The sequence below is a fragment of the Numenius arquata genome, chromosome 1 (genome assembly GCF_964106895.1).
Source record: "Numenius arquata chromosome 1, bNumArq3.hap1.1, whole genome shotgun sequence".
Lineage (NCBI taxonomy): Eukaryota > Metazoa > Chordata > Aves > Charadriiformes > Scolopacidae > Numenius > Numenius arquata.
The window spans coordinates 13,251,387-13,275,561 of NC_133576.1; the positions used below are offsets into that span (position 1 = coordinate 13,251,387).

General features: G+C 46.6%; 2 protein-coding genes across 2 annotated transcripts in view; one reads left to right on the top strand and one right to left on the bottom strand.

Moving 5' to 3' along the window:
- The window catches only part of CHD1L (chromodomain helicase DNA binding protein 1 like), a 26,143-nt gene extending 21,064 nt beyond the window's left edge, over positions 1-5,079 (bottom strand). Inside the window, exons 1-4 of the mRNA XM_074165036.1 lie at positions 4,909-5,079; positions 3,611-3,723; positions 2,751-2,857; positions 1,384-1,498 (exon numbers count right to left, since the gene is read on the bottom strand). Of these exons, the coding sequence (XP_074021137.1) occupies positions 1,384-1,498; positions 2,751-2,857; positions 3,611-3,723; positions 4,909-5,005 (432 nt within the window). The 5' untranslated portion in view covers positions 5,006-5,079. The remainder of the gene's footprint in view (positions 1-1,383; positions 1,499-2,750; positions 2,858-3,610; positions 3,724-4,908) is intronic.
- Positions 5,004-22,283, top strand: LOC141476433 (uncharacterized). Its single transcript, XM_074165147.1, is given in 21 exon segments — positions 5,004-5,067; positions 5,070-5,344; positions 5,454-5,510; positions 7,669-7,706; positions 8,964-9,104; positions 11,310-11,372; positions 12,537-12,657; positions 13,086-13,178; positions 14,211-14,371; positions 15,470-15,555; positions 15,801-15,884; positions 17,128-17,190; positions 17,332-17,409; positions 17,502-17,590; positions 18,306-18,342; positions 19,606-19,754; positions 19,953-20,015; positions 20,578-20,653; positions 21,317-21,401; positions 21,542-21,629; positions 22,173-22,283. Coding segments are annotated over 21 exon segments (2,022 nt in total).
- Positions 22,284-24,175: the final 1,892 nt, after the last annotated feature.

The window sequence follows — 24,175 nt, forward strand, 5'->3', positions numbered from 1 at the left end:
GTTACATGACAGCCATTGTAACCACAAACTGTTGTGATCCTACATTTTAACTCGTCTAGCAAAATACCAGCAGTAGAACTTCAGAGAATTAATGGAAACTTACACACACCAGGAATGCTCTTGAGCTCTGTAAAAGTTTTTCATACCTTTCTCACTCAGTAAGAAATACCATGCACCTTCAGTATCACAACCTTTTTCACTCTAACCAAACATACGCTTCAGTGGATTGATCTGAGCTATTACAATGACCTGATAGTATCCTAAAATGTAGACTTTGCTTGCCAAACTTCAGATTAAGAGGAAGAGATATCAGGTCACTCAAGAGAATGCCTCAAAAAGCACAGAATTTTATCATCAAAAGCAACAGAGACAAGAAAAATCCTAGCTAAGTGAATATTTTGATACAGTTGGTTGCCGCCTTTGACTTGCTTCAGTATGAGCACCTCCATTTATCACATTCAGGATGAGGGTTATCATTGCTACCCACTCCCACTTGCACAACATGGAAAAAGATTCAGTGTACCTGAATGGTGAGCACAGGTCTCACAGCTCCCAAAAGGAAGAGACCTTAAAATATGTGAAAAGAGGGAAAGCAAGAGGGCAAAGAGAAAGGGAGATCAGAAGGGAAATAAAAAAAAAAAAAGCAGCAGTAAGAGATGTTTTTAATCTAATTTCAAGTAGTTGTGTTTGTTAAGAGATTGTTAAAATAAAATCAAAGTCCTGAAATGAACTAATACCTGAGCGGGACTGACTCATAAGAGAAAAATAAGGGCTTTTTCCCACTCCAGATAACTAAGCACCAGATCATGCAAAGTCCAAAGCAGTGACCAAGGAAAACAACCCTATTCTGGTTTGGTTCCATTTACAACAGGACAGGACCTTCTCAGGAGAGCTATGATTAGATTCAGCCCGAAGTCCTATCAATTATAACAGGAACCTCACTGTTTTGCAGTCCAGGAATGAGAATTTTGTCTGAGGAGAGCATGCTGATGAGGGCACAAGTGTTCTTGCATTGCCCAATTAATAGAAACTTAATAAGCATCACACGTGTATACTTCTATTAGATGTTAAAGGTCTGCAAGGCACCATACAAAGCCAATGCAGATACCATTCAATATTAGTTAAGGATGGACATGTGTCTGTTTTCTTTACTCAAGGTGTGATACAGCTATGCAGTAAAACTGGGGTTAAAGTAGATTATCTGAGGGACACAAAAACTTGCAGCAACCTAGATCAGCTTGTGGAATGGGTTACAGAGTAGAAAACCACTGAGGAAGGTCGGACGCGAGTACAGAGGACAAGGCATGAGCTGGGTGGTACAGGGGAATGGAAAGGCAAGAAAAAACTTGAGCCCTCCTTCCAAGTGACAAAGTCATTACATACCTCGTATGTTGTCAGGAGCGCATGGAAGTGAGATTGCTCTTTCAGGTTCTGCTGCAGTTTGGGTCGTTCCTCCTTGCTGCCTACGTACGTCACAAAGGAAAGACCTGGAGCAAATCTGTTGTCAAGAGAAAGACAGAGCAAAAACAGTGAGCCAAGCTAAGTCTTTCATGTGTTTAAGACCCTCAGCCCCCTTACCAAACATAGCTACTGGACAGGTAATGAGAACCTCCTGTCCAAACACCCTAACCTCCCGTGAGATGTGGCTGGATCTCAGCTTTTGAATCTAACTCCTTCCTGACTAATTTGCATCTCAGGTTGGTACCTCAACTGCTGGTTCTGGTCTGGACGAGTCCCAAATAAACTGCCTTCTCCTAGGTCTCAAAGTTCAAGGCAGATGATTAAAAACCACATGGCCCATTTGTTATTCTAAACTGAAATAGCTCATGAGAAGCAGGTGAACAAATACAGTTTGCCTAGCTGGGGCCAAAGAATGGGCCTAAATCATGCTAAAATAAAGGGAATGTTGGCGCCAAACAGGTCCAAGTCAGGGCCTCAAAAATCTATCCTCTTAGTCATAAAGCATATAAAACCAGTTCCATGGAGGAAGAGTTAAGACCATAAAATTTTCATTTAATCCCACCGATATTTGGCTAATGGTCCTCCTGGATAGCTGTTCACTGCTGATCAACAAAGGGATGTGCTTTGCCCCAACTATTCCAACTGCAAGTCTATCCAAATCAGGCCAGCTCACTTCAGAATGTAACCTGGATGACTTCAGATGCTGAGAGACAGCATTGCCTGATAGTCACACAGACAGACTTGTGTTCCAATTTTTAACTTTCTGCCCTTCCTCTTAAAAGGAATCTTTGGGCTCCAGCTCAAAAATGTATGAATTCTGGGCGTAGCAAATGTGCCATCAGCAGAGTAATTGCACGCCAGTGAAGATGGGTTGCATGTAGAGATGTAATGTATTTTGCATGCATATGTGAGCATGCCAAGAAAGACACTATTCAACTTGGGTCTTACCTTTCATCATACAGAATCCTGGGTGTCTTCAGCAGATTTTGTCTAGGAGAGGCTGAGCACGGAGGGTTACAAATCAATAAAAAGTAAAGAGATAGTGGGGGCATTTGGGCTGAAAGTCAGCCAATACTAGAACTTGGATTAATTCATGTATACCACAGCATTCTAAAGACTACGCATTAACTGCAAGTGGTGTTTGCATTGATTTGTTGTTTTGGTAGCTTCGTTTTTTTTATTTTTCTTCCTTTTCGAAGGAAGAAAACTGTTGGACTGAGACCATCTGAAGAGAATCTTTGTAACTTGCTGTGCAAGAATATGATGAGCCGGACAACTGTTAAACTTACCTCTCCAGTTCCTCCTTCCAGTTGCTCAGAACGGATAGAGGACAAAGTATCAGAAACTTCTCTTTGTTTGTTACTTCTTTTGTCAAGTAAAGAAGTAGAGAAATAGTCTAGAAGGCAAGGAAAATATTATGTTTTTTTAATAATAACAAAAGAGTTAAACCCAATAGCCTGAACCCCCATAAACTGTCTCCCTCTTGAGCTTTTTAGCTGGCTCCCATAGGTTCTCTAGCACAAAGAAGAGCTAAGGGAACGTCAAGTGAGATCCACCATCAACGACAAAAAAGCTTAGATTCCAGAACGTGACCTTGAAATCTGGAGAACCTTTCCAAAGACCTTTCTCCATAGTCACAAAAAAGATCTACCATACATCACTTTCTAAAACTACCAGTTTGTTATTACCTATTGAATACCACAAGCTGTACCAAAGCAAAAACATTCATTTTCCAACAAAACTGAAACCCATTTAAAAACTTGTGAAGAATAAAAAAGCAGCACTGAAAAACTGACACCTGTAAATTTTAATCCATCTATTGACAAACCCAAAAATCATCTTGCTGCAGGTGCATCCTCCTCTCCTGTGTATTGTCCCTTCAACTCTGTACAATAATTCAGATGTCTGTGTGAAATGACGACTCATCGTTTTACAAAACCCTGAAACCTTTTTGGAGTGTCACTCAGGACCTAATAGGGATTTTAAGTGATTAAGGAACGAAAGAAACAATGAGCTCTCTCTTTTGAATATAGACTTCAGGATGGGGCTGCTTAACTGACCAATCACTAGGGTGATTTTCTTTTCATTCTGCAGAAATATTGGCCTAAAGTAGGCAAAGGTCATTTTCCAGAAGAAGACCACAACACACCTGACAAGTCTTCCCAAGACCCATCTCATCACCCAGGATACAGCCATGCTGGACTTTGTAGCATTGCACCATCCATTTCACACCTTCTACTTGATAGGGACGAAGCTTAATGCCTGGGAATAAAAGCAATTTGTTACATTTACATAGTCATCCAATGCACTCCATACACAGTGACACCTTGAAGCCACCAGAAACAGGTCCTGGACAACCAGGCCTTCCCGAACAACTGCCTTGCAAGAAAAGCACAGCAGTTTTCAGCAGAAGCTGTTTTACCTTCCTAGAAAGTAGGGACACTAACGTTACAGCAAATCCATTAAATTAAACCATATTCAGGAACTTGTACACACAGAAATGCTCTAAGTCATTACAAAGGCCTGTACAATGAACCGAATCTGATAATTAAGACACTACTTTGCATTCCTAAAAGACAGCTTGATTTTAAGCCCTGGTCACTTTTTAAAATATGTAAGTACTACATCCAGGGAGATGCTTAATGCTACTGGAAATGTCTGCAACACTCTAACATTGTATAATAATCATTTCTCACCAAGATGTTTTCCAGCTTTCCTACCCTCAAGCTAGGGCAGACCTCAAGCGCAAGTCACTGTGGCTACTACCACCATTGCCACCCTTATTATCGTAGAATCATAGAATGGTTTAGGTTGGAAGGGACCTTAAAGACCATTGAGTTCCAGCCCCCCTGCCATGGGCAGGGACACCTCCCACCAGACCAGGTTGCTCAAAGCTCCATCCAGCCTGGCCTTGAACACTTCCAGGGATGGGGCATCCACAGCTTCTCTGGGCAACCTGTTCCAGTGCTTTACCACCCTCATAGTGAAAAATTTCTTCCTGGTATCTCATCTAAATCTACCTTCTTCCAGTTTGAAGCCATTACCCTTCGTCCTATCACTACATGCCCCTGTAAAAAAGTCCCTTTCCAGCTTCCTTGTAGTTCCCCTTCAGATACTGGAAAGCTGCTATAACGCAGCACCAGATGTCAAAACAAACACAAAACAAGTCAAGTAGGAGTTCTCAAGATCTTTTCCTCGTACCTGGACTCGAGTGCTGTGTACTGTTAATAAGCCACGTATATTTACGCCTGCCTTTATCTCGAGCCCGGGGGGGCTGTTAACACAGAGGCCCAGACGATCACAGCACCGGGCGGCCGCAGGGCCCCTCCGCCGCCCCCCGCCGCCCTCTCACAGAAACCCCCCCCCAGGCGCCTCACCGCTCCCTCACCACCCCTTCCCCCGGGCACCTCCCGGGGCCTGGCCGGCTACCGGCGGCGTCCCGCTGACCTGTCAGACCCCACCGGTAAATGTCCGCCTCCTCCAGACCCGGACTCCCCCCCCGGGCACCGGCGGCACGGCCAAGCGCCTGGTAGAAGCGGGACATGGCGGGCGGCGGGGAAGGCCCGGGCTCGGCGGGCACCGGACGGTCGCCCCGCTGCTCCCGCCGTTCCTCTCTCGGCTCCCGGCGGGGCGCAGGCGCCCGCGGTGGCAGGCGGGGCCAGGCCCGAGCACCGCCCCGGCATCGGGAGGGCTCGCTGCCGCCGGGCTCAGTGGAAGGAGGGAGATGGCGTCGCTGGTGCTGGTGCTCCTCTCGCTGCTGCTGCCGGCTGCCGCTTTCTACCTGTGCTGCGTGCGGCGGCACACCGGCAGCGCGGGGGCCGTGCTGCGCCGCCGGGAGCCCGGCCGGGCCGAGAAGCGGGGCCGCAGCCCGCCGCGGGACGCCGTGAGCGCCGGGGAGGGAGCCGGGAGGGCGGCCGGGCGGGGGGCGGTGGGAGGGAGGGAGGGAGGAAGGGAGCGGAGCCCAGCGCTCACCTGTCGCCTCCTCTCCGCAGTGGGCACCGCGGCTGTGCGGCTCCGGCCTGCGCCTCTTCGTCCATGTGGCCAACACGGTGAGTCGGGGCGAGGGGCCGGGTGGCCGCCCCCGGCCGGCACCGGGTCTGCCTCGTAAACAAGGCAGTAAAGCCCGGTGTGGCTGGGGGAAACCGGCCGAGGCTGCCGGGGGTTTGGGAGGGAGAGAGGGAAGGAGGGAGGGAGTGGTGTCGGTGGGAAGGTAAAACCCGCATCTGTAGGGAAATTGTAGGGAGGTTGTGGCTTTCTGCGTGGTTCTGTGTTCACCCTGTCCCCCAGGTGGGATGCCAGAGAGCTGGCCTTGGGGTGAGGGTGTCGTGAGAGTCCTGGGGCATGGAGAGCCCGAAGTCGACATCAGACTCGGAACACAGCCGCCACCAGCTTTCCTCCGAGTGTGGGTGTCAGGGAAGGTGTTGAAGGCAGCTGCCCCCCCAGAGCTCCTCCTCGGGTGGGCTTTGGCGCTAAAGGCAGCCAGGTCTCCCCCAGAGCTCCTCCTCGGGTGGGCTTTGGTGCTGAAGGCAACATTCTCCCTAGAGCTCTTCCTCGGGTGGGCTTTGGTGCTGAAGGCGGCCGTCCCCCCCCAGAGCTCTTCCTCGGGTGGGCTTTGGTGCTGAAGGCGGCCGTCCCCCCCCAGAGCTCTTCCTCGGGTGGGCTTTGGTGCTGAAGGCGGCCGTCCCCCCCCAGAGCTCTTCCTCGGGTGGGCTTTGGTGCTGAAGGCGGCCGTCCCCCCCCAGAGCTCTTCCTCGGGTGGGCTTTGGTGCTGAAGGTGGCCGTCCCCCCCCAGAGCTCTTCCTCGGGTGGGCTTTGGTGCTGAAGGCGGCCGTCCCCCCCCAGAGCTCTTCCTCGGGTGGGCTTTGGTGCTGAAGGCGGCCGTCCCCCCCCAGAGCTCTTCCTCGGGTGGGCTTTGGTGCTGAAGGTGGCCGTCCCCCCCCAGAGCTCTTCCTCGGGTGGGCTTTGGTGCTGAAGGTGGCCGTCCCCCCCCAGAGCTCTTCCTTGGGTGGGCTTTGTGGTGCCTTTGAGCCCATGGGTTGGTTCCCACCGAGGCCGGTGTGGAGCAGGCATAACCACTATATAGCAGGGTGCTGGGCAGAGAAAAACCTGCGACCCCTTGGCACTGAGCACCTTGTGGTATCATCCACCTGAAAGCTGGTGGATTTTGTTGTTGCTGCTGCTTGGCTTTTCCTTTTGAGCCAGTGCCAAGGTTAGGCACGAAAGTCTCGTTGCAGCAGTGTGACCTGTTACAGAGCTTGGTGACTGGTGGGGCCTGGAGTGAAAGCTAGTAGTGGGCTGTGCCTTTATTTATGAGAATACTCTGCAAGTGGCTTTCTTCCGAGATGTAACAACCAGAATACCTTTTTATCCTTTGCATTGTGGCCGCTTCTGGTGTGTGTCCATGGGCTTGTTTCCTTTCCTGACATACCCCTTGGAGGGGGACGCAAGATTCTCAGTCTTTTACGGAATTGTGCTGCCTTAGATTAGATGTAGATTAGGAAAAAAAGAGACTGTAATTCTTATGTAACGTGTGAGGCAATGTATCGCTTCATGGATCTAGGAGCGTGATCCTTGCTTCAGACTTGTACTGTATTTGCACATCGCTTAACAGGTTTTTGAAATCTATTGTTGAGCTATTACAACAGGCTAGAACAAGGCTGGTCTCTTCGGGGCTGCTAGTATTTGTACACTGGGAAAGGAGGTATTTCAGCTGCCTGCTACCATAGGATCTCTAAATTTCTCTGCTTTTCCAAGTCGACTCAGTTTGCTGCAGGAGCTGGTTGAGCAACAGGAAAGATCCTAGCAGGGAGAAACAAAATAATAGGCTTCTACTTTATCCAATGTTTGCATAATCTGTGGAACATGGAGAAAAGGGTGGATGGGAGCTGTCTAGAGCCTCTTAATAGTGTTGCACCCTGGAGCTGCAGGCTTTCCAGACCGAGTCAGGGAAGGACAAAGGCAGGAAAGCCAAAGAATAGACTCTTTATAGTTATATAAATATGAGAGGTGGAGGGAAAGCATTTTGGGCCAATTTTGTGGCCTGAAATAGAAGGATTTGTACTATTTTTTTACTACAGAGCATTGCATGCTCTCTAGGGTGCTTTGAGACTGCAGCAATTGTGAGCACATTCAGCATTCCTTGTCTGGTGAGGAAGGTGTTCAGGTCAAAGTTACTGCAAACCAATGTTTCTGCTTGTTTTCTTCTAGGCGTTTGGACAGATCTGCTTGCTGCCCTTCTTAATAAGGTAAGAGTGGGGAGTTTTCTCCCCCTCCAAGTTTCTTCTTTCTCTTTTTTTTTTTTTTTTTTTTTAATTGCTTGCATTGTGTACCACTTACAGGCTATCTGAAATGACCTTTTCTATGAGGGAAGCTGCATAACGTGATTGGAGAGTGAGCAAGATTATGTCATAGATATTGTTTACTAGGTTATTTTTTAACTACTCTGGTTTGAGTGGGTCTCTAACAGAAAAGATTAACCTTTTTTCACACTCAGGCTGGTGCATAGAAACTGAATTCTCCAGCTTGCCTCTTTGCCTTTCTGTTCTTTTGCCAAAGTGCAGTCTTTTCTTTCAAAGCTGTGCAAAGGATGGGTGAATCTGCCATGTTTATCACTGGTAGCGGTAAAAGAATAGTAGTATTGTGGAAATGAGACCAGACATGAAGTTGAGAGGTCTTAGTATGTTCTTTTTAAAGATATTCACTATTTTAGGTTAACCTTTTCTCCTTCTGTCTCACTTATGGTTTTGTTTAGAAACCATGCTTTTAGGCGTATGTTGCACTAAGAGCCGCTCAGGTAAGAGGTGTCAGGAACCTCAGGCTCACACTTGTTTCACGTAGTTTGCCTGTCATTTGTTGGGTCTCCTGTGCAGGACACCAAGAAATGTATTAAACACAATTGGTACCCCTGAATATTTACTTGGGGCATGGGCTTTTTGAGTGAATCAAACCCAGACAAACGTCACTGCTGTTATACAGCAGATCGTTCCTTGACATCTATCACAGGGTCTTGATTTCCTGGCTTTATGTGTTCCAAGCCCTGAACTTGTGCTGCAATCCCTGTTGTATTTGGTTGCAAACGAACTATGTTGAAGCAGGTCATGGAAAAGTCTAAGGAGATGCTTGTTTTAACAGGATTAGTGCTTGAATGTATGGCTTATGCTACTTTCTCCTTTTCTTTCCCTCTCCATTCCTGTCTTTATTGGTCTGTAGGTGATATGTCTAATTCAAGTGAATCAAAAACTTTCACCATTTCTTTCCCAGCTTGGGTTTACAGAGGCTGGCTGGCCTTATGTCAAGAGGTGGGAGGCTTTGTTAAGCAAGCAGAATAGATTTGATGCTGCCTTTAGGAAAGGTGTGAGAGATTATCTTGTAACTGTTGTTAACTCCCTGCTGTGAGAGCAGACTGCTAAGATGAAATGTTCTTGGGTAAGGTTCCCTCTGAACAGTGAAAAATTAGTCATGATAGAGCTTGCAAGCTCTAGCAGTGATTTTTTCTCTTTCAGGCTGAACAACTTCTCACTCATGCGTTCACTTGATATTCACGAAGATCCCACGTTTATCCCAGAGGTTGCTGCAGAGGTTACGGAAGACAAGTCTGAGGCTAAAAGCACTTCAGATATTATCGAGCAGCTGGTAGATATAAGGTCAGTATGTGATGTGTAACACTGGAGTGGAAGAACACACGTGTTGGCACTATTATATATTAGTGGGAAGCTGTCGTCAGTAATTTGTATTAAAATATTTTTCCACATCCAGCCACTTTACAAAACAAATAGCGCTGTCAGTCATCTTTCCTTTTGTAACCTATAAATCACTGGTAGTTACAAGCAATGTGAAGTTTCTGCAAGCTTCAGGGAGTCTGCTTACTGGGGAGAAACCAAGTTCAGCCACTGCCAGGGCTCTGGTTGCTCCATTAGAGCAGATACACCTAGTGGTTGGCTAGTCAGCACATACATCCCTTTAAGTGAATTTGCAGGTGTGCTGTTTCTTGCCTGCAAGGAATCTCAAAGAGAACACAGGGATTGCTTGGAGGAGAGAAAGAACACTGGTTATAAGGAAAACGATCCACAGGAAATCAGGCTTTGTTAGTTAGGTTGCTTGGATAAAAGCCTGTTCAGCTTCTTTCTTGATTGCAACCTGTACTTGATTAAATCCCACTAGATTCCAGGCAAAATGTTAGTCAGGCTCATGTGTCTCGTTGAGATCTGATGCTGAGGTGGGAGCAGCTGGGCTGCTATGAATGCTCTCCCCATCTGATTTTGATTCTTAGTTGTGGGCTTATCCAGTAGTTGCTGAAAAAGTCTATGAGCTGCACTTCATCAACGTCTCACAGAATGAGTTCTCTGTATGTATTTCAGCTTTTAGCAGGACCTAAGCTTGCTCCCTGCTTGAGTTCTTAAGATAGAGCAAGGAAAAACTTTCGTCTCCTTTGCTTTAGAGGGAGGGATATATTTCCTGCAGGCATTGATCAGGGTGGATGCAGTACTCGGCACTGGTGAGACCCCACCTTGAGTACTGTGTCCAGTTTTGGGCCCCCTACCACAGGAAAGACGTTGAGGTGCTGGAGCAGGTCCAGAGAAGGGCAACGAAGCTGGTGAGGGATCTGGAGCACAAGTCTTACGAAGAGAGGCTGAGGGAGCTGGGGTTGTTCAGTCTGGGGAAGAGGAGACTGAGGGGAGACCTTATCGCTCTCTACAACTACCTAAAAGGAGGCTGTAGAGAGGCGGGGGTTGGTCTCTTCTCCCAAGTTACAGATGATAGGACAAGGGGTAATGGCCTCAAGTTATGCCAGGGGAAGTTCAGGTTAGATATTAGGAAATATTTCTTTACTGAAAGGGTTATCAGGCATTGGAATGGGCTGCCCAGGGAGATGGTTGAGGCACCATCCCTGGAGGTATTCAAGAGAGGAGTTGACATGGTGCTCAGGGATATGGATTAGTGTTGGGTGGTGTGGTGGTGTGTGTGTGGGTTGTGTGTGGTGTGGTGTGTGTGGGGGGGTGTTTTTTGGTTTTTTTTTTTGGTTTTTTTTTTTTTCCATTGGTTGGACTAGATGATCTTAAAGGGTCCCTTCCAACCTAGGTGATTCTGTGATGCAGCCTTCTGGTTTTTGTGTCCCCAGCTCCGCCAGTGATACATTAAGTATTACAGAGCAGGTTACTGGAACCTTACCTCTTCCCCGGATAGCATATTATGGTGACATATGCTGTCCTATTCCAGGATATGGTTTCTGGTTTGGGTGATGATATGGACACATAACAGGACTAGTAATTTTAGCTACCTCTTCAGATGATCTTATGTTCATCCTGTTGTGATGAGAAATGGTCTATTTTTTATGTACTAGAGCCATTGGCTTAATTTTTAAGCAGTTTGCTGATGTGAATCCTTGTATGCGCAACATAAGGTCTCTTCCCCTTCTGCACCACGCACTGTATCTGCTGCTGGCTGTCTGGATTGAACTTGAGATAGAAATCCCAGGGGTAGGTTTACCAGTATTTTCTAGCTATTCTGTAATGCTCCAGTGGTGAGTAGCAAATGGAAACCTGGAATAAATTTTGGACAGTTTAGTGACTGCTGTATCGTAGTACAAATACGAAGCAACTAGAACATGTCAGAAGGACTGACCCCGTATTGCTGTGGCACCCTGAGTGTAGCTGATGTCTCACCTGTGTGCAAGGAGTCTGACAGAGTGTGAGCTGAAGCGTATAGGCTAGTGGTCCAAACAGTGACCAGCAGGTTTACAGTGAGTGAGTGATGCCCAACCTGCATTGGACTGTGATGCTGAAGTCTACAGATCTAAACAGAGACGGCTTTGATGGTTCACAGTTGCTCCTTTAATCCTTTCTTTGCAGGTCCAATTCTGCTAGCAATGGGTTTAGCTTCAAAGGGATCAAAGACTACCTGGACTGCTACCGGTAGGTGAAATTATGGTCTGGAAACAACCTGTCTTGCGTGTTCCCCTGCTGTGGGCTGTTACTGTTCCACAAGCTTTCAGGCATCTCTTTGTTAGGATTGTCCTTGACGTGTCACTGTTTAGCGTCACCCTCTGTAGGCCTTTCCCTCTAATAGAATAAGAAGGGAAAGCCAACTGGGAGAGCTGGCACAAGTTTTACAAGCCCTGCAAGGATATTTAAATGCTGTTTTCCTTGGCTTATTGTCAGTCTTCTCTGGGAGAGATTTCTACATACCTTGTTTGCCCAAACACGAGTGAGAAGGAGAGGAAGGTTCATCTGGATGATGCGAGTTGCACGTATTGTGGGTCTCTGAAGAATCCTTTGGATCCCCAGCTGCTTGTGCTCCTGTGAGCAGCTTGATTGCTTTCACCCAGTAAATGTATCCAGCTGGGGAAGAGCTGAAAGCACATCCCTGACTCTAAGGTTCTGTGAGCTTTTGGCTTCTTGGTAACTCCTGGTTGCCTCTGGGACGCGTGCCGGATGTGGAGCGCTCGGATAAATCCTCTTGCACTCCTGGCACTTGTTCCTGAAGTGCCACCTCTGCCAGCAGGCTGTGGCCTTGGAGAAAAAGGCTGACGCTGCAGTCTGATGTTACAGGTGAGGCTTTCGTGTCAGCCAGAGATAGATATGTTTGTAGTGTTAAACATAGCCTGTTGCCAGGCCGGAGGGAAGGCCTGTTTGCTAAAGGTGGGTTATGACAGTAATGCTGCGAGCCCCTTCTCCGTAACGGGAGGCCTGTATAAAGAGGGCTGGCCTCTTGGTCTTAGCTCATGATATGGGGAGTTTCACGGCCTCGGGATTTCAGGAGCTTGAGGCCTCTGTAAAGCTGTCAGCTGTCCTTCCCTATTTATCTGGTGGTTCAGGAATATCTGGGTAAGTCTCCTAGCTCCTGCCCCTACTGTAAGGGTTGGGGGCATGCTGCATAGACAAATTCTCCCCTTAAGGAAGGGAGTCTCCTGTCTTGATGGTGTCAACTGTGTTGAAATCATCACCATACACAGATTCTTATCTAGTTCTTGCTTACAGCTGTGACAGCTGCCATCTTGCTACATGAGAGACAAACCCGGTGTGTGGGTGTGGTGTGTGGGGTCTTGTAACAAGGTCCCAACTTCTCCTGTCCTGTAGGAGTGGGAAGCTGACGCCATCTCAGGTAGCAAAGAACATCATTGCTGTGCTGGAGGACTGCGACAAATCCACGCCCCCACTCAGAGCGATAGTCCAATGGGACCGGGAGCAAATAATGCTGGTAATGTCTTCTTCTGGTAGGAAAGGGGCCTCTGCCACCCCAAGAGCAGTAACATCCATTAGAAGGGGCAGAGGCTCTTCTGCTGACATACTGCACAGAAAAATATGTACGTTTTTCTTCCCTCCTTGTGTAGAGGACTACAAACAAGTTTGCTCTCCTTCCCGCAAAGAGCGGTAGCATTAAAGCAATCTGTTTCCTGCTGGATGACTACGTTTAAAACAGGACTTCTGTGCTTATGTGCATTCATTAGCACAGATCCTTCCAAGCAGTAGTTTTCCATCAGCATATGGTGAAAGAAGAGGCAAACTTTTACAGTTTGGCTGAGTAGAAGCCTAAGAACCATTTTTGGTATCTGTTCTGATACTGGTAGTGACCTTCAGCTCAACTAAATATATATAACATATACTTTTTTTTCCCCCTCTGTGCAGATGGCTGAGGCCTCCACTGTTCGTTACAGGAATAAATGTACCCTGTCTTATCTGGATGGCATCCCAGTGTGTCTGAAAGAAGAGTTCAAAGTGGTGAGTTTCTTTCTCTTGCTGCCAGTTCATGCTGCAGGTGGTCAACGTGGACAACTCCCTGCGACAAGGTTTTAAGGCCAACTCCTCAGCAGAAGCCTGAGAATATGTTTGTAATAAGGGGTAGTATGTGGGTTTGTAATGAGTAGGATTAACAAGTTTTGCCAGGTGAAGACAGATCTTGCATACAGCAGACATGTACCATATCTTGTGCTGATCTCTTTAATCCATGGGGAGTGGGGGTGGGAAACAGTGCCTCTTATGACAAAATGACAATGGATAAAAGCATCTGTCACTGTGTGTTTTTCTCAGGCCCTGACTGCTCCACTGGCAAAGCATCCCTCTCACCTTAAAGGACATACTTGTCCTCAGAAATAGGCGAGTTAATTTGAAAATTCCCACTCGCAAGGAGTTTTGCCTGTGGCCTAACAACAGTTACCATTGAATACTCCCAGCAGTGCTATCAGGCTGTCATAAGCTCTGGAGGGACCTACCTATAGGATGGGAGTCCTGTTTATGTACAGATTCTTCCACTACTGCATCGAAGTGGAGTACGTAGCATACCCTGAAAATGAGTCCATCTGGTATTTTGGGATCCATCTAATCTCAGTGCCTTGCTTCAAAGCACTGCAGATCTGAAATGTTGAGGCTCTGTAGGAAAATGGAAAACAGAACTCGTGTGTGGTGTGGGGCCAAGGGGACTCTTCTCCAGCCTCTGGGCATAGTGATTGCGTTGCTGCAAGGAGGCAGAATTTTTGACCGTCTACATGTTTCTGCTTTTCTGTGTCATGGTATTAAAAGGACTCCTCTGCATGGGAGAAGGACCAAATATTGCAAGGTTTAGTGTCCCTCCTAACAGAAACCAGCACAGGACAAGTTGAAGAAGTGCAGCGAAGCTTCCTAGCCCTTGCTCACCTCTGTGGATTCCTAATGTCTGGGATCTGTTGAGCTGAAGTGTGCATGTGAAGCATGCACATGTGCCTGCTTACCTTGCCGTTGTTTTAGGATGAATAATAAGGTGTCTTCTTGCCTAAGGTACCTTACCATCACCGAGTGGGAACAGTGTATCTTGGGACAGAGCCCGAAACAGAAGATGCTACTGTGGCCAGGAAGCTGCGAGAGGCTGGGGCTATCATTATTGGGGTCTCAAACATGCATGAACTAGGGACTGGAACAACTGGATGCAACCCTAATAGGTAAAAATCCCTTCCCCTTTTCTTCCCCTGGATCTAGAAAGACCTAAAAGCCTGTCCAGAGCTGACAGGGAAGGGTACAAAAATAGGGCAAGCATGTGAGAATAAAACTGACCTGTGCAGGGAGAACCCTAGGGTAATGAAAACCCAGCATTGTAGATTATAGGGTCAGAGTAGCTGTGGAAGCCTGAAGATGCCTGAAAGCAAAGGAAGGAAAGGATCCAAGTGGTGTCTGTTGAGTAAGGAACTTGATTTGCCAGGCCTTACAGGCCTGGAGGTGTGAATGTTTACAGGATGAGTGGTAGACAAAAGTGGTGACAGAAAACAAATAAATAGTAATCTTATGCTCAGTCACAGTAATGGCTAAAGGCCCAGAACAGTGAGAAAAGGTACAGTCATCTCAGGAGGACATAGTGTTTTTATTTCCTAGCTAAAACAGCTTCACTGGAATTTGCTTTACTGTTGTGAATTCTCCAGCTCTAGCCAGGCTGAGAACTGCTATTCCAGAGCAGTGGTCCTCACAGCCTTGATAAGCCATGTGCAGAGCCATGCTTCCTGCATGTGCAGCTGGATGGAACTGGGGCTCCCCCTCAGCTGCAACAAGGTGCCAGGGCATTTCCTCACTGCGTGAGGTCGGCTGGATAGCCAGCCGCCTGGCAGGTCTCTTTGGTCTGGGGACTGTGGTCAGACTGGAGACTTTGGGAGCTGCTGCTCTGGGAAAAAGGGCAGAGCTGAGGATGCTGACTTGCTTGTCTGCAAGAATTGCTGGCCACCAACTGCTCCACCTTTTGGAATTGCATAATGCACTGTGGCATCCAGTAATGGCACAGTGCTGTTGCAGGCAGAAGAGCTGGAGCAGCATCCTTTCTCTTGCTTTGAGCCTGTCTCTTTTAGATAAGCTGCTTGTTGTAACGAGATTGGACTCTCAAGCAGAAGTCTTTTTGGCGTCTCATTTTCTAGGGACATAGCACTATCTGGGATGAAATGGTATCTCTTTACTAAGAGATTGAAATCCCTGAACTGTGTTTCTGGATCTTTTCCTGCCCTGTAACACACGCTGTCCTTTCTAGGAAAAGATTCAACGCTATTTGTCTGCCTCAGGTACCACAAGATCCCTAGGAATCCCTACAAGCCTAACCACTACACAGGTGGGAGCTCCAGTGGGTCAGCAGCAGCTGTAGCAGCAGGTAGGTGGTCCTAAATGGAGTTCAGGGGTGGTGGGAGGAAGGTCCTGAGCCAAAGTACCTCAGGAATTTAAGTTTTATGAGTGGGTTTAGAAGCTGGAGGGAACTCCTAGCTGAACAGAGAGCTCTGTGTGCTGTCTTCGCTACAGCTGCTGGTGGAATGGACGGGGCAATACAATGTCTCTCTGATCACAGGCCAATGTGTGGGGTTTTTTTTTGTTTGGGTTTTTTTTTTTTTTTTTTTGTAGGTCTCTGCCCAGTGGCTATTGGCACAGATGGAGGTGGCTCTGTGAGGATTCCTGCTTCGTTCTGTGGTGTGGTCGGGCTGAAAGGTAGAGCCCTTTAATCATGGAGGGTGTGTATGTCTTGTTTGGTGTTTCAGATAGAATGCCACAAACAAGTCAGGCAGTCTGTTAATTCCTGTCAAGTAAAACTTCACCAGAGAAACTCTGGAGTATAACACCCTGAGAGTCATGTGGGCTGGACTGGCAGAGTGAAAGCATTCTCAGTACTGGCTATTGAACAGATGTTCAAAAAAACCTAACTTACTTGAGTCAAATGCTAAACATGACATGCTTGCTGCTTTTCTTTCTGCCCCCTTGTCCCTCTTAAATCTTCCTTCTCTGCTGGGAGGTGTTCTCAGTGTAGCTGGGTATCTGTAGTGAGCTAGTGAAAAGCATCTTCACCCACAATGGTTTGCCGTCCCTCCCAATTATATGGAGAGGCTGATGCTGCTCAGATTTGTACCTGGCAAGTTAAACCTGGTAATAGGCTTATATGAAACCAGGATGTAGCCATTCCCTCTTATCTCAGTGTTACAAGAAGTAGCAATGCAGTTTTTGCAGTAAGAATTACGGTAATCAAGAGGAATGTGCAGAGGACATAAGACATGCACAGGACAGTGCCTACAGCATGGAAGGTAGCGAGGCAGCATTGTCACTTGGAAGAGATGTTGGCTTTTCGGAATGGTTTATCATTCTGAAGGGTCTCAGCTCCTTCATCTCAGACCAGATCCTTGGCCATTATTCTGTTTTCCCATCCTTCATGTGTGATCAACTTGCTTAATCTTGATTCATCTGAGGAAGACAATGATGACGATGACAAAAATGTAACTGGTCAGAAAAGCAATACAAGTACTCGCAGAAGGCAACTGGTGTTAGGTGTGAAGTCTCACTGGTGAAGTGGGTGAGATCTCCCAGAGGGTGGTATCTCCTGTTGATAATCCTGCTCCTGGCTCTCCATCTTCCATGCCATACATGCTGCTTCTGCGTGTTTAAATGCATGTATTTCAAAATGTCCCTGCACATATTTCTCCTCAACTAAATAATTTCTTATGGGGGAAAACAGTTTCACTATTTGCTGAATGCATCTGTTTCACTGATGAGACAGATCGTGGTCTGATCATGGCAGAACAGGGTATTGAAAGTGATGATGCGACTGGGCTCTGAAATGGCAGACGTAGAAGTGACTGTGAGGGGTCTGTTGCTTACCCACTGGGTGTACCAGGGCCATCTAGGTCAGATCTTAACTAGCAACTGCTGGTATTTAGCTAACTGCCAATTTCTCTTTCTCTAGGTACATTTGGGCGCATCAGTTCTTATGGCAGCTTGCCACTCTCCTACTCCACAGTCAGCGTAGGTAAGAGGACTCATGCCCCACTTCAGGGATCTTGCTGTGTGGTGTTCTCACAAGGGAGGCGATCTATGCCTACAAAAGACCTTGGGAGGAAGGTACTGTTTACCCATTGTCATGTTTTTACCGCTGATCTCTCTTTCACAGGCCCTATCTGTACCTCGGTGGCGGATGCAGCCATTGTTTACAGTATCCTTGCTGAGCCAGATCCTCTCTATCCGTATGGTAGGTGAGCCCTCTCTCTCCCTGAGCCCAGGTGCTCTGCCCCCCTAGAGGCATCCTAGATAAAACGAGGAACTCTTGTTTGTTCCCTGCAGGACTAAAACAGCCCAAAGCAACCCTATCTGATATGTGTGCTCCTGACCTGAAAGGCTTAAAACTGGGAGTGGACTGGACATTTTTTAAGGTGCCTGTTCTCTCTCTCTCTCTCTCTCTCTGCTGCTTTGCAAAATGAGATTTTGAAGGAATTCAGTGCATTCACTGTTCTCTTGCCTGTTATCATTAGAACTTCCCATATTTAGCCCTGTAATTGGAAGAGAATATAGCCTGGGTGAAAACACTGACAGGGATAGATTTTTTCCTAAGGAAGCCTTTTGAGTGAAAGTCTGTTGGAGGTAGGAGGAAAGGTGATGACTGTACAGTTGATGGCAGTATGCTTCCTCATAGTGCTGTTTCTATTGGAAGCAATGCTTCTGAACTGACTACAGAAGGCAGTTAGTTTAAAATCAAATAGGAAAATTAGTGTATCCATTTGGTGATAATGCTGTAGCTGCTGAGTGGTATTTCATCATTCCAAAGTAGAAACTAGGCTTGCAAGCTAGTACCGCTTGGAAATTGTAATGCAACCCCACAACGTGGTCAGGATTTTTTCCCTGGAGGAAAATAAGTTTCTGACTCTGCCCCAGTGCAGAGGAGGAATATCCTCTCCTCTGGAAAAGATGATCTGCCAGCTGTTTTCTTGGAGCAGGTGGCCTAAGGCGGTCCTGGAGGGCTGTGTTTCACTGCCATTAGGGACAGGAACAAGGAAAGCTCCATAAGGACTGAAGTCTTGGTGAGTGTGTTCACCAAGGAGAGGAGGGCAGTGTCTAAAGTCTACTTAGTTCTTTCCTCTTTTTCTCTAGGCATGTGATGCTGAAGTCCTATCCATCTGTGAGAAAGGTAAAGAGGAAAAATCTGTAAGTCTCTTGTTCTGTCTGATGTCATGGTATCGCTTGGTGCTCCTCTTATGTATGCATTAAAAAGATCTTGCCTGAAGTCCTTGAAGGCAGATGCTTAAAGAAGTCTGTCTGGACAAACAGCAGTAGCTTTGTATTAGGGAAGCCCTCCTGACTGCTGAGGGTTAAAAAGCTCAGCAGTTGTAGGCTTGTCAGGTTACAATGGAAGAATGCAGTCCAGTGTGCTAGGCCTCTGTCTGTATAAAGACAGATCTGTGCTCAGTAATACTTAGTCTGCAAACTTTAATGATAAAAGACTTCTAAGGGAGGGACTTGTTTCACAGTATAATATTCAGTAGGAAAAACAGGACTAGGTCTTTGTGATGTATCCAGTCCTCTGGTATTTCCATGAAGTCAGCCAAATGGTGCCCTTAGGGTGGCTTTGTTAGATTTTACACTAAGCAAAATTGACCCTGGTGAGTACTTGGGGGGGTGGGGGAGAAAGACTCTACAATGCCTAGTATAGTAGTTGGCCTCCTATGCATTGGAGGCAAGAGAGTTCACGGTATTCAGGCTTTGTTTGCCTGTTTTTTCTCCTCATTTCCATAGACATGCTTCTACACGTGTAGAGTTTTCTTAGGAGAGATGCGCCATAAGCCAGTGAAATAGGCAAGCTTGGGTATTTATGAAGAAGTTGGGATCAAAGAAAGAAGGAGATTCTTTCTAGACTGCAAAAGATTCACTTTTCCTGAAGTCTTCATGTTTGGCCTTGCTAAAGTGCATCAGGATTTAGTGAACCTGTACTGTTGACCTGGTCTCTTCAGTATCCCCTGGGTTCCTCTACCATTATGGTTCAGAAGAGGCTTTGATTGGGAATCTTACGATGCTAAACAATCGTTTCATGCTGATAGAATACCGGTCATGTCAAGTGCTCTGGGAAGTATTGTCAGTCCACCTTTATTTTTTAGGTTAACTAGGGGGCTAGAGGGAGGAGATGAATTTGCCTGAAATGTGGTGGGTAAGTTAGGAACCTGTCTGCAAGCCCCTACCTCTGCCCTGTTGGAATATTGAGATCTTGTTAGGCTGAAGGTTTTTACCTACGAGAAGCAGCTGCAGCAGTCTGCATGCCACATGATGCGCTGAAGATACTTGCCTTGTAATGGCCTGTGGGGTCTCTAACTTCTCAAGGGGGTGGGGATTTACAGCCCTTCTATGAAGTCTGGTGAACTCAAGGATGATGTCTGCGCTTTACCTGTTCTGTACTCAGCTGTGGAGCACCTGCAGAGTTTGGGAGCCAGTGTGGTTGAAGTGTCTCTTCCAGAGATGGAGGAAGTGCGAGTAGCACATGTAATCTGCATTCTTAGTGAGATGAGGGACTTCCTGCAACCTGACTTCAATAAACATTTCCACGAAATGGTAAGTAGCAGTAGCTGTCCTGGCTGATACAGAACAAGTGTCAAAGTCAGTGAGAAACCTGAGGCTTTCCTGCATTTTCTGTGATAAGCCACCTGTTGGATGACTACTAGTACAGGACAGCAGACCTGGAAGAGAACTCCTGGGCTGTCACTTTCAGTTTCTTGCAAGCAGAGCCATGATTGATGTTTTCTCTTTCAGAATTTGGACACTCGGGCTAACCTGGCCTTGGCTTCCCAGTTCACAGCTCTGGATTATATTACGGTAAGGAACATACTGTAGTGAAGGCACCTAGTGAAATTCTAAAGGTGGGGTACAGGATTCTGGCCTCAAGTTGCACCAAGGGAGGTTCAGACTGGATATTAGGAAAAATTTTTACCCTGAAAGGGTTATTAAACATTGGAATGGGCTGTCCAGGGAAGTGGTTGAGGCACCATCCCTGGAGATATTTAAAAGACGGGTAGACATAGTGCTTAGTGACATGGTTTAGTGATGTTTTTTTTATCAGGGTTAGGTTGGTGCTTAGACTAGATGATCTTAAAGGTCCCTTCCAACCTAGCCAATTCTATGATTCTCTTAACCTTCCCATACAAGTGGAAAGATTTCACTCAGCTGTACTGGCCTCTGCTGTGAAAGCATGCTGAATTAGTGGGGCATAGCAGAGGGCATGCCACATGGATTGGTCTCCTCCATGTTGATTCCAAACTGCAGGAAATGTGTCTTCTTTTGCAAAGGCATAGGCTCTGATGGGTAGAGTCTGTCATCATCAAACTTGAGCCTCATGAACCAAGAAGGCCCGGTCAGACAGTAGTCTCTCTGTTTGCAGGCAAATCGACAGAGAACTCGGAGCATGAGATTTTTGCGAGAGATCTTCAGCACTGTGAACTGTATCCTTACACCAGGTATTGGCAGCTTTGGCCAAAGAGCTGGTCCCCAACAGCTGTGTGGTGCATTTTAAGAACAGTTACTCCATTAACTTTCCCTCCTCAGTTTTAAGAGCAGAGTCTTTTATGCAAAGACTTCACTGTGCCTCAAGCCTTTAGAAGATAATGCAGCCTGGTTAGAAAGACTACTGTGTATTTCTAGATTTGCTGTATATTTATAGACTTACTGCCTATATCCATGGCAGTGAGAAACTCCTTCTTGGTATTTGAAACAGGAGCTGCAGAGCCAGCACATTTACACAGGAGGGACTGGATGTCTACTTATGTATGCAAATGTTCTTGCTCTAAATAGAAACTAATTGCTTAATTCATACATCTCGGTGACTTCATTGTGTTCCAGGGGTGTGAGTTTGCATCACCAATGTATATCAAACATGTGGCTTTAATGAACCAAGCTGTTCCCTGAAGATTGCCCACTGCCTGACTCATCCTTTGCTCTTTAAACACTGGATCGGGTTGCCCAGAGAGGCTGTGGAATCTCCATCCCTGGGGTTGTGCAAAAGCCATTCAGACATGGCTCTGGGCAACCTGCTCTAGCTGACCATCCTTGAGACAGAAGGTTAGACAAGCTGACCTCCTGAGGTCCCTTTCAATCTCAATCATTCTGTGATTCCTCCACAGCTGTTGCTTGCACTGCCCCAAGAATCTATGAATCTGACCTCTTGACTGGGAGCAGCGATTCCTCCTTCACAGTCCAGTCCATGAGGTAAGAAGAGCAAGATTAGCTGCATGAACTGAAATTGCTCAGCCTGATGCAGGAGAGATGGATCCTAGCTACCTCTCCCCCAAAAAGATGGCTTTGCTGCTGTCCCAAGGCAGGGATGCTGATGGCAGCTTTTCCCCCAGGTTCATGCAGCTTGGTAACTTCACTGGGATTCCAGGCCTTGTGGTCCCCATCGGATATTCTACTGCTGGGCTTCCCGTTAGCTTCCAGGTGAGCACTCTTTTTTTGTGAATGCTGGCTTTGTCCTGAACTACTGTAACCAGGTTCCTACTGTTCCACACACCAGTGTTACCTGCCAGCTTCTCAGGTATGCTAATAGTTTTAACTTGTGGGTGAAGAGACTTGCCTCAGAGTAACTCACTCCTGAGTGGCAGAGGGACTCCTCAGTATCTGAGGGGTAGATTTCTCTGTCTCTCTGTCTACTTGCATTAGTACCCACTATTTCATCACCACTCTTTCCTCTCTTTTCCATACTTCTCAGTTCTGTAACTTCTTTAAGTCCTTCCTTTCTCTTCTCCCTCTTGAAATGGGTCTCATGAAAATGAGAGGTCCATATCTTGTAATTACAAGTCACCACAGCTGCCTGTATCCCAAATGTAGTGATGCCATACTTACTGGGGTTAAAGGGAAAAGCATGTGTAGTTTTGGTGCCATATGTTTTGTAGGGCTTTCAAGAGCATCTGTATGTGATGATGCTACTTTTTTTTTTCCCCTCCTCCTTTCTCTCTCTGCCTCTCTCTCATCTTTTCCCAGGTCATGGCAAAATGGTGGGATGAAGCTGTTCTTCTGAGGATTGGCCTGAAGCTAGAGCAGTTTCGTTACCAGACCAAAAAGCCATCCATTTATTACGACACACTTGCATGACGGAGTGATCAAGATGGGGAATGTCTTTTTTTTTTTTTTTTTTTCCCCCTAGTCTGACCTGACCAAGTATTAGAGTGGACTTGTTTTCAACGTTCATCTGAATGAGGCTTAGGAGCAGGCCCATTTGAGGAATGGGGAGGAACACTGATGCTGAGCAGACATCATTTCTGCTCCCTGCTTGTTACTGGATGGTCTGGTTCATACTGGGGAGACCAACTGTGCTAGCTAGTTCCTCGCTGTGTTTCTGCCAACAGAAGCTGCAACTATCTTCTGCAACTTCTTTCCATGTAGGGGTCCCTGTGTAAAGATGGAAGACGGTTGCATCCACAGGACTGCATGGGGGCAGTTCATACTACTGTGCATGGAAAGGTGCAATCCCCAGACCTTAAACCTTCTCAGAGAATTTCTCCTGCTCCAGGATATAACAAAGGTACCGTTTTGAGGGGAAGAGGCAGCTTCCCTTGAGAAATAACGTCTAGCTCCCCTGGAACGAGGAGGACCTTAACACACCTGCAATTAGGTAGCATGTGTTGTGCCCCCTTACTTAGTCCCTCAGAGCAAAACAAAGCCTATCGCTATGGGAGTGTCACTGTGCTTCTGTCCCTTATGCTGCGAACAGTGTAAGGTCACTCTTAACTGTGGCACAAAGTATGGGTGTGTTCACTACGTGAACAGTCCTGCCTACCTTCAGCCTTACATGCAGGGGGAGGAAAAAGCAGAGCATGAACCCTTATCGACTCTGTGACCCGAAGCCCTGGTTCAGGCTTTCTGTTGCACATCGCTATTTCCCAAGCTACACCTTGGAGAGATTATTTTCTCCCAGTGGTTGCTTGAGCATAAGCCTACTATCATTTAGGTGTCCAAGTGGAACAAACTACTTAGTAATGCTGTGAAATACCGCTTCACAGCTGTGAAATACTGCTGAGCCAGCTATTACAAACAGGTGACATGGACATGACGCTGCTGAGCTACTGCAAGAATTGAAGCCATGTGCAGCAAAGAGCCTGATAAGAAGCCAACCCCCTCTTATCCCAAATGTACTCCCTGAGGTAATCAAGGTAGAATTAAGGCTTTATGGTTTAAAGATGAGGCTATACTACATAAAGCATGATACGGCTCTAAGCCACAGTACTGTGTTTCATTGGAAGGCCCCAGACTGTAAACTCCCAATGACCTGTGTCCTGCCAGCAGCACTAGGGCCACATGAAAGATAAGAAAAGGCCTACAAGTTACCAAAGCTAAGCATCTGTGCTTGTTTTGGATTATCTTGAGTAATGCTCAGAAGCAACTCCTGTTGCCTACCTCATCAGGTATCCTGGGCTTGCGATCAGGCTGCTGGAGCAGCTGTCCTACGGCCAGGAACAGAGAAGATCACCATATTCTTACTTAGCTTGGAAGGAAAGAAGGAACAGAAAGTAGTTGCAGTTTCTCCCAAACTCAGTACAGTTTGGTTTTTTTTTCCCCATATATATCCACTCTTTAAACTAGAGCTAGCACTTTACTAATGACTAAAGTTAAGTCAGATGGCATCTGCATGGAAGAACATTGCATTGCCCTCTCCTCCTTAATTACCTGATTTAAAACATCAGCTACCATCAGCTGTCACCAGCATCCACAGTTAAATTAATTATATGGCTGATACTGTCTTCAGTTCCTCCAGGTGATACTGCCACAATAATTTTTTCACTAGATTCTAGTATAGTTCAGCTTTATGAAGAACCACTTAAAAGCAAAGTATTTCCTCTATTATTAATGATAAGTTATTAAACATACCTTAGGTTGAAATACTGCTGAAATGCATTGTAGAGCAATAAGGGAGTTGATGGGCGTTTGACAAGAATAAATTTCTGCCAGGAACATTACTGCTTGAAGGAAATGGCTGAATATTCCCT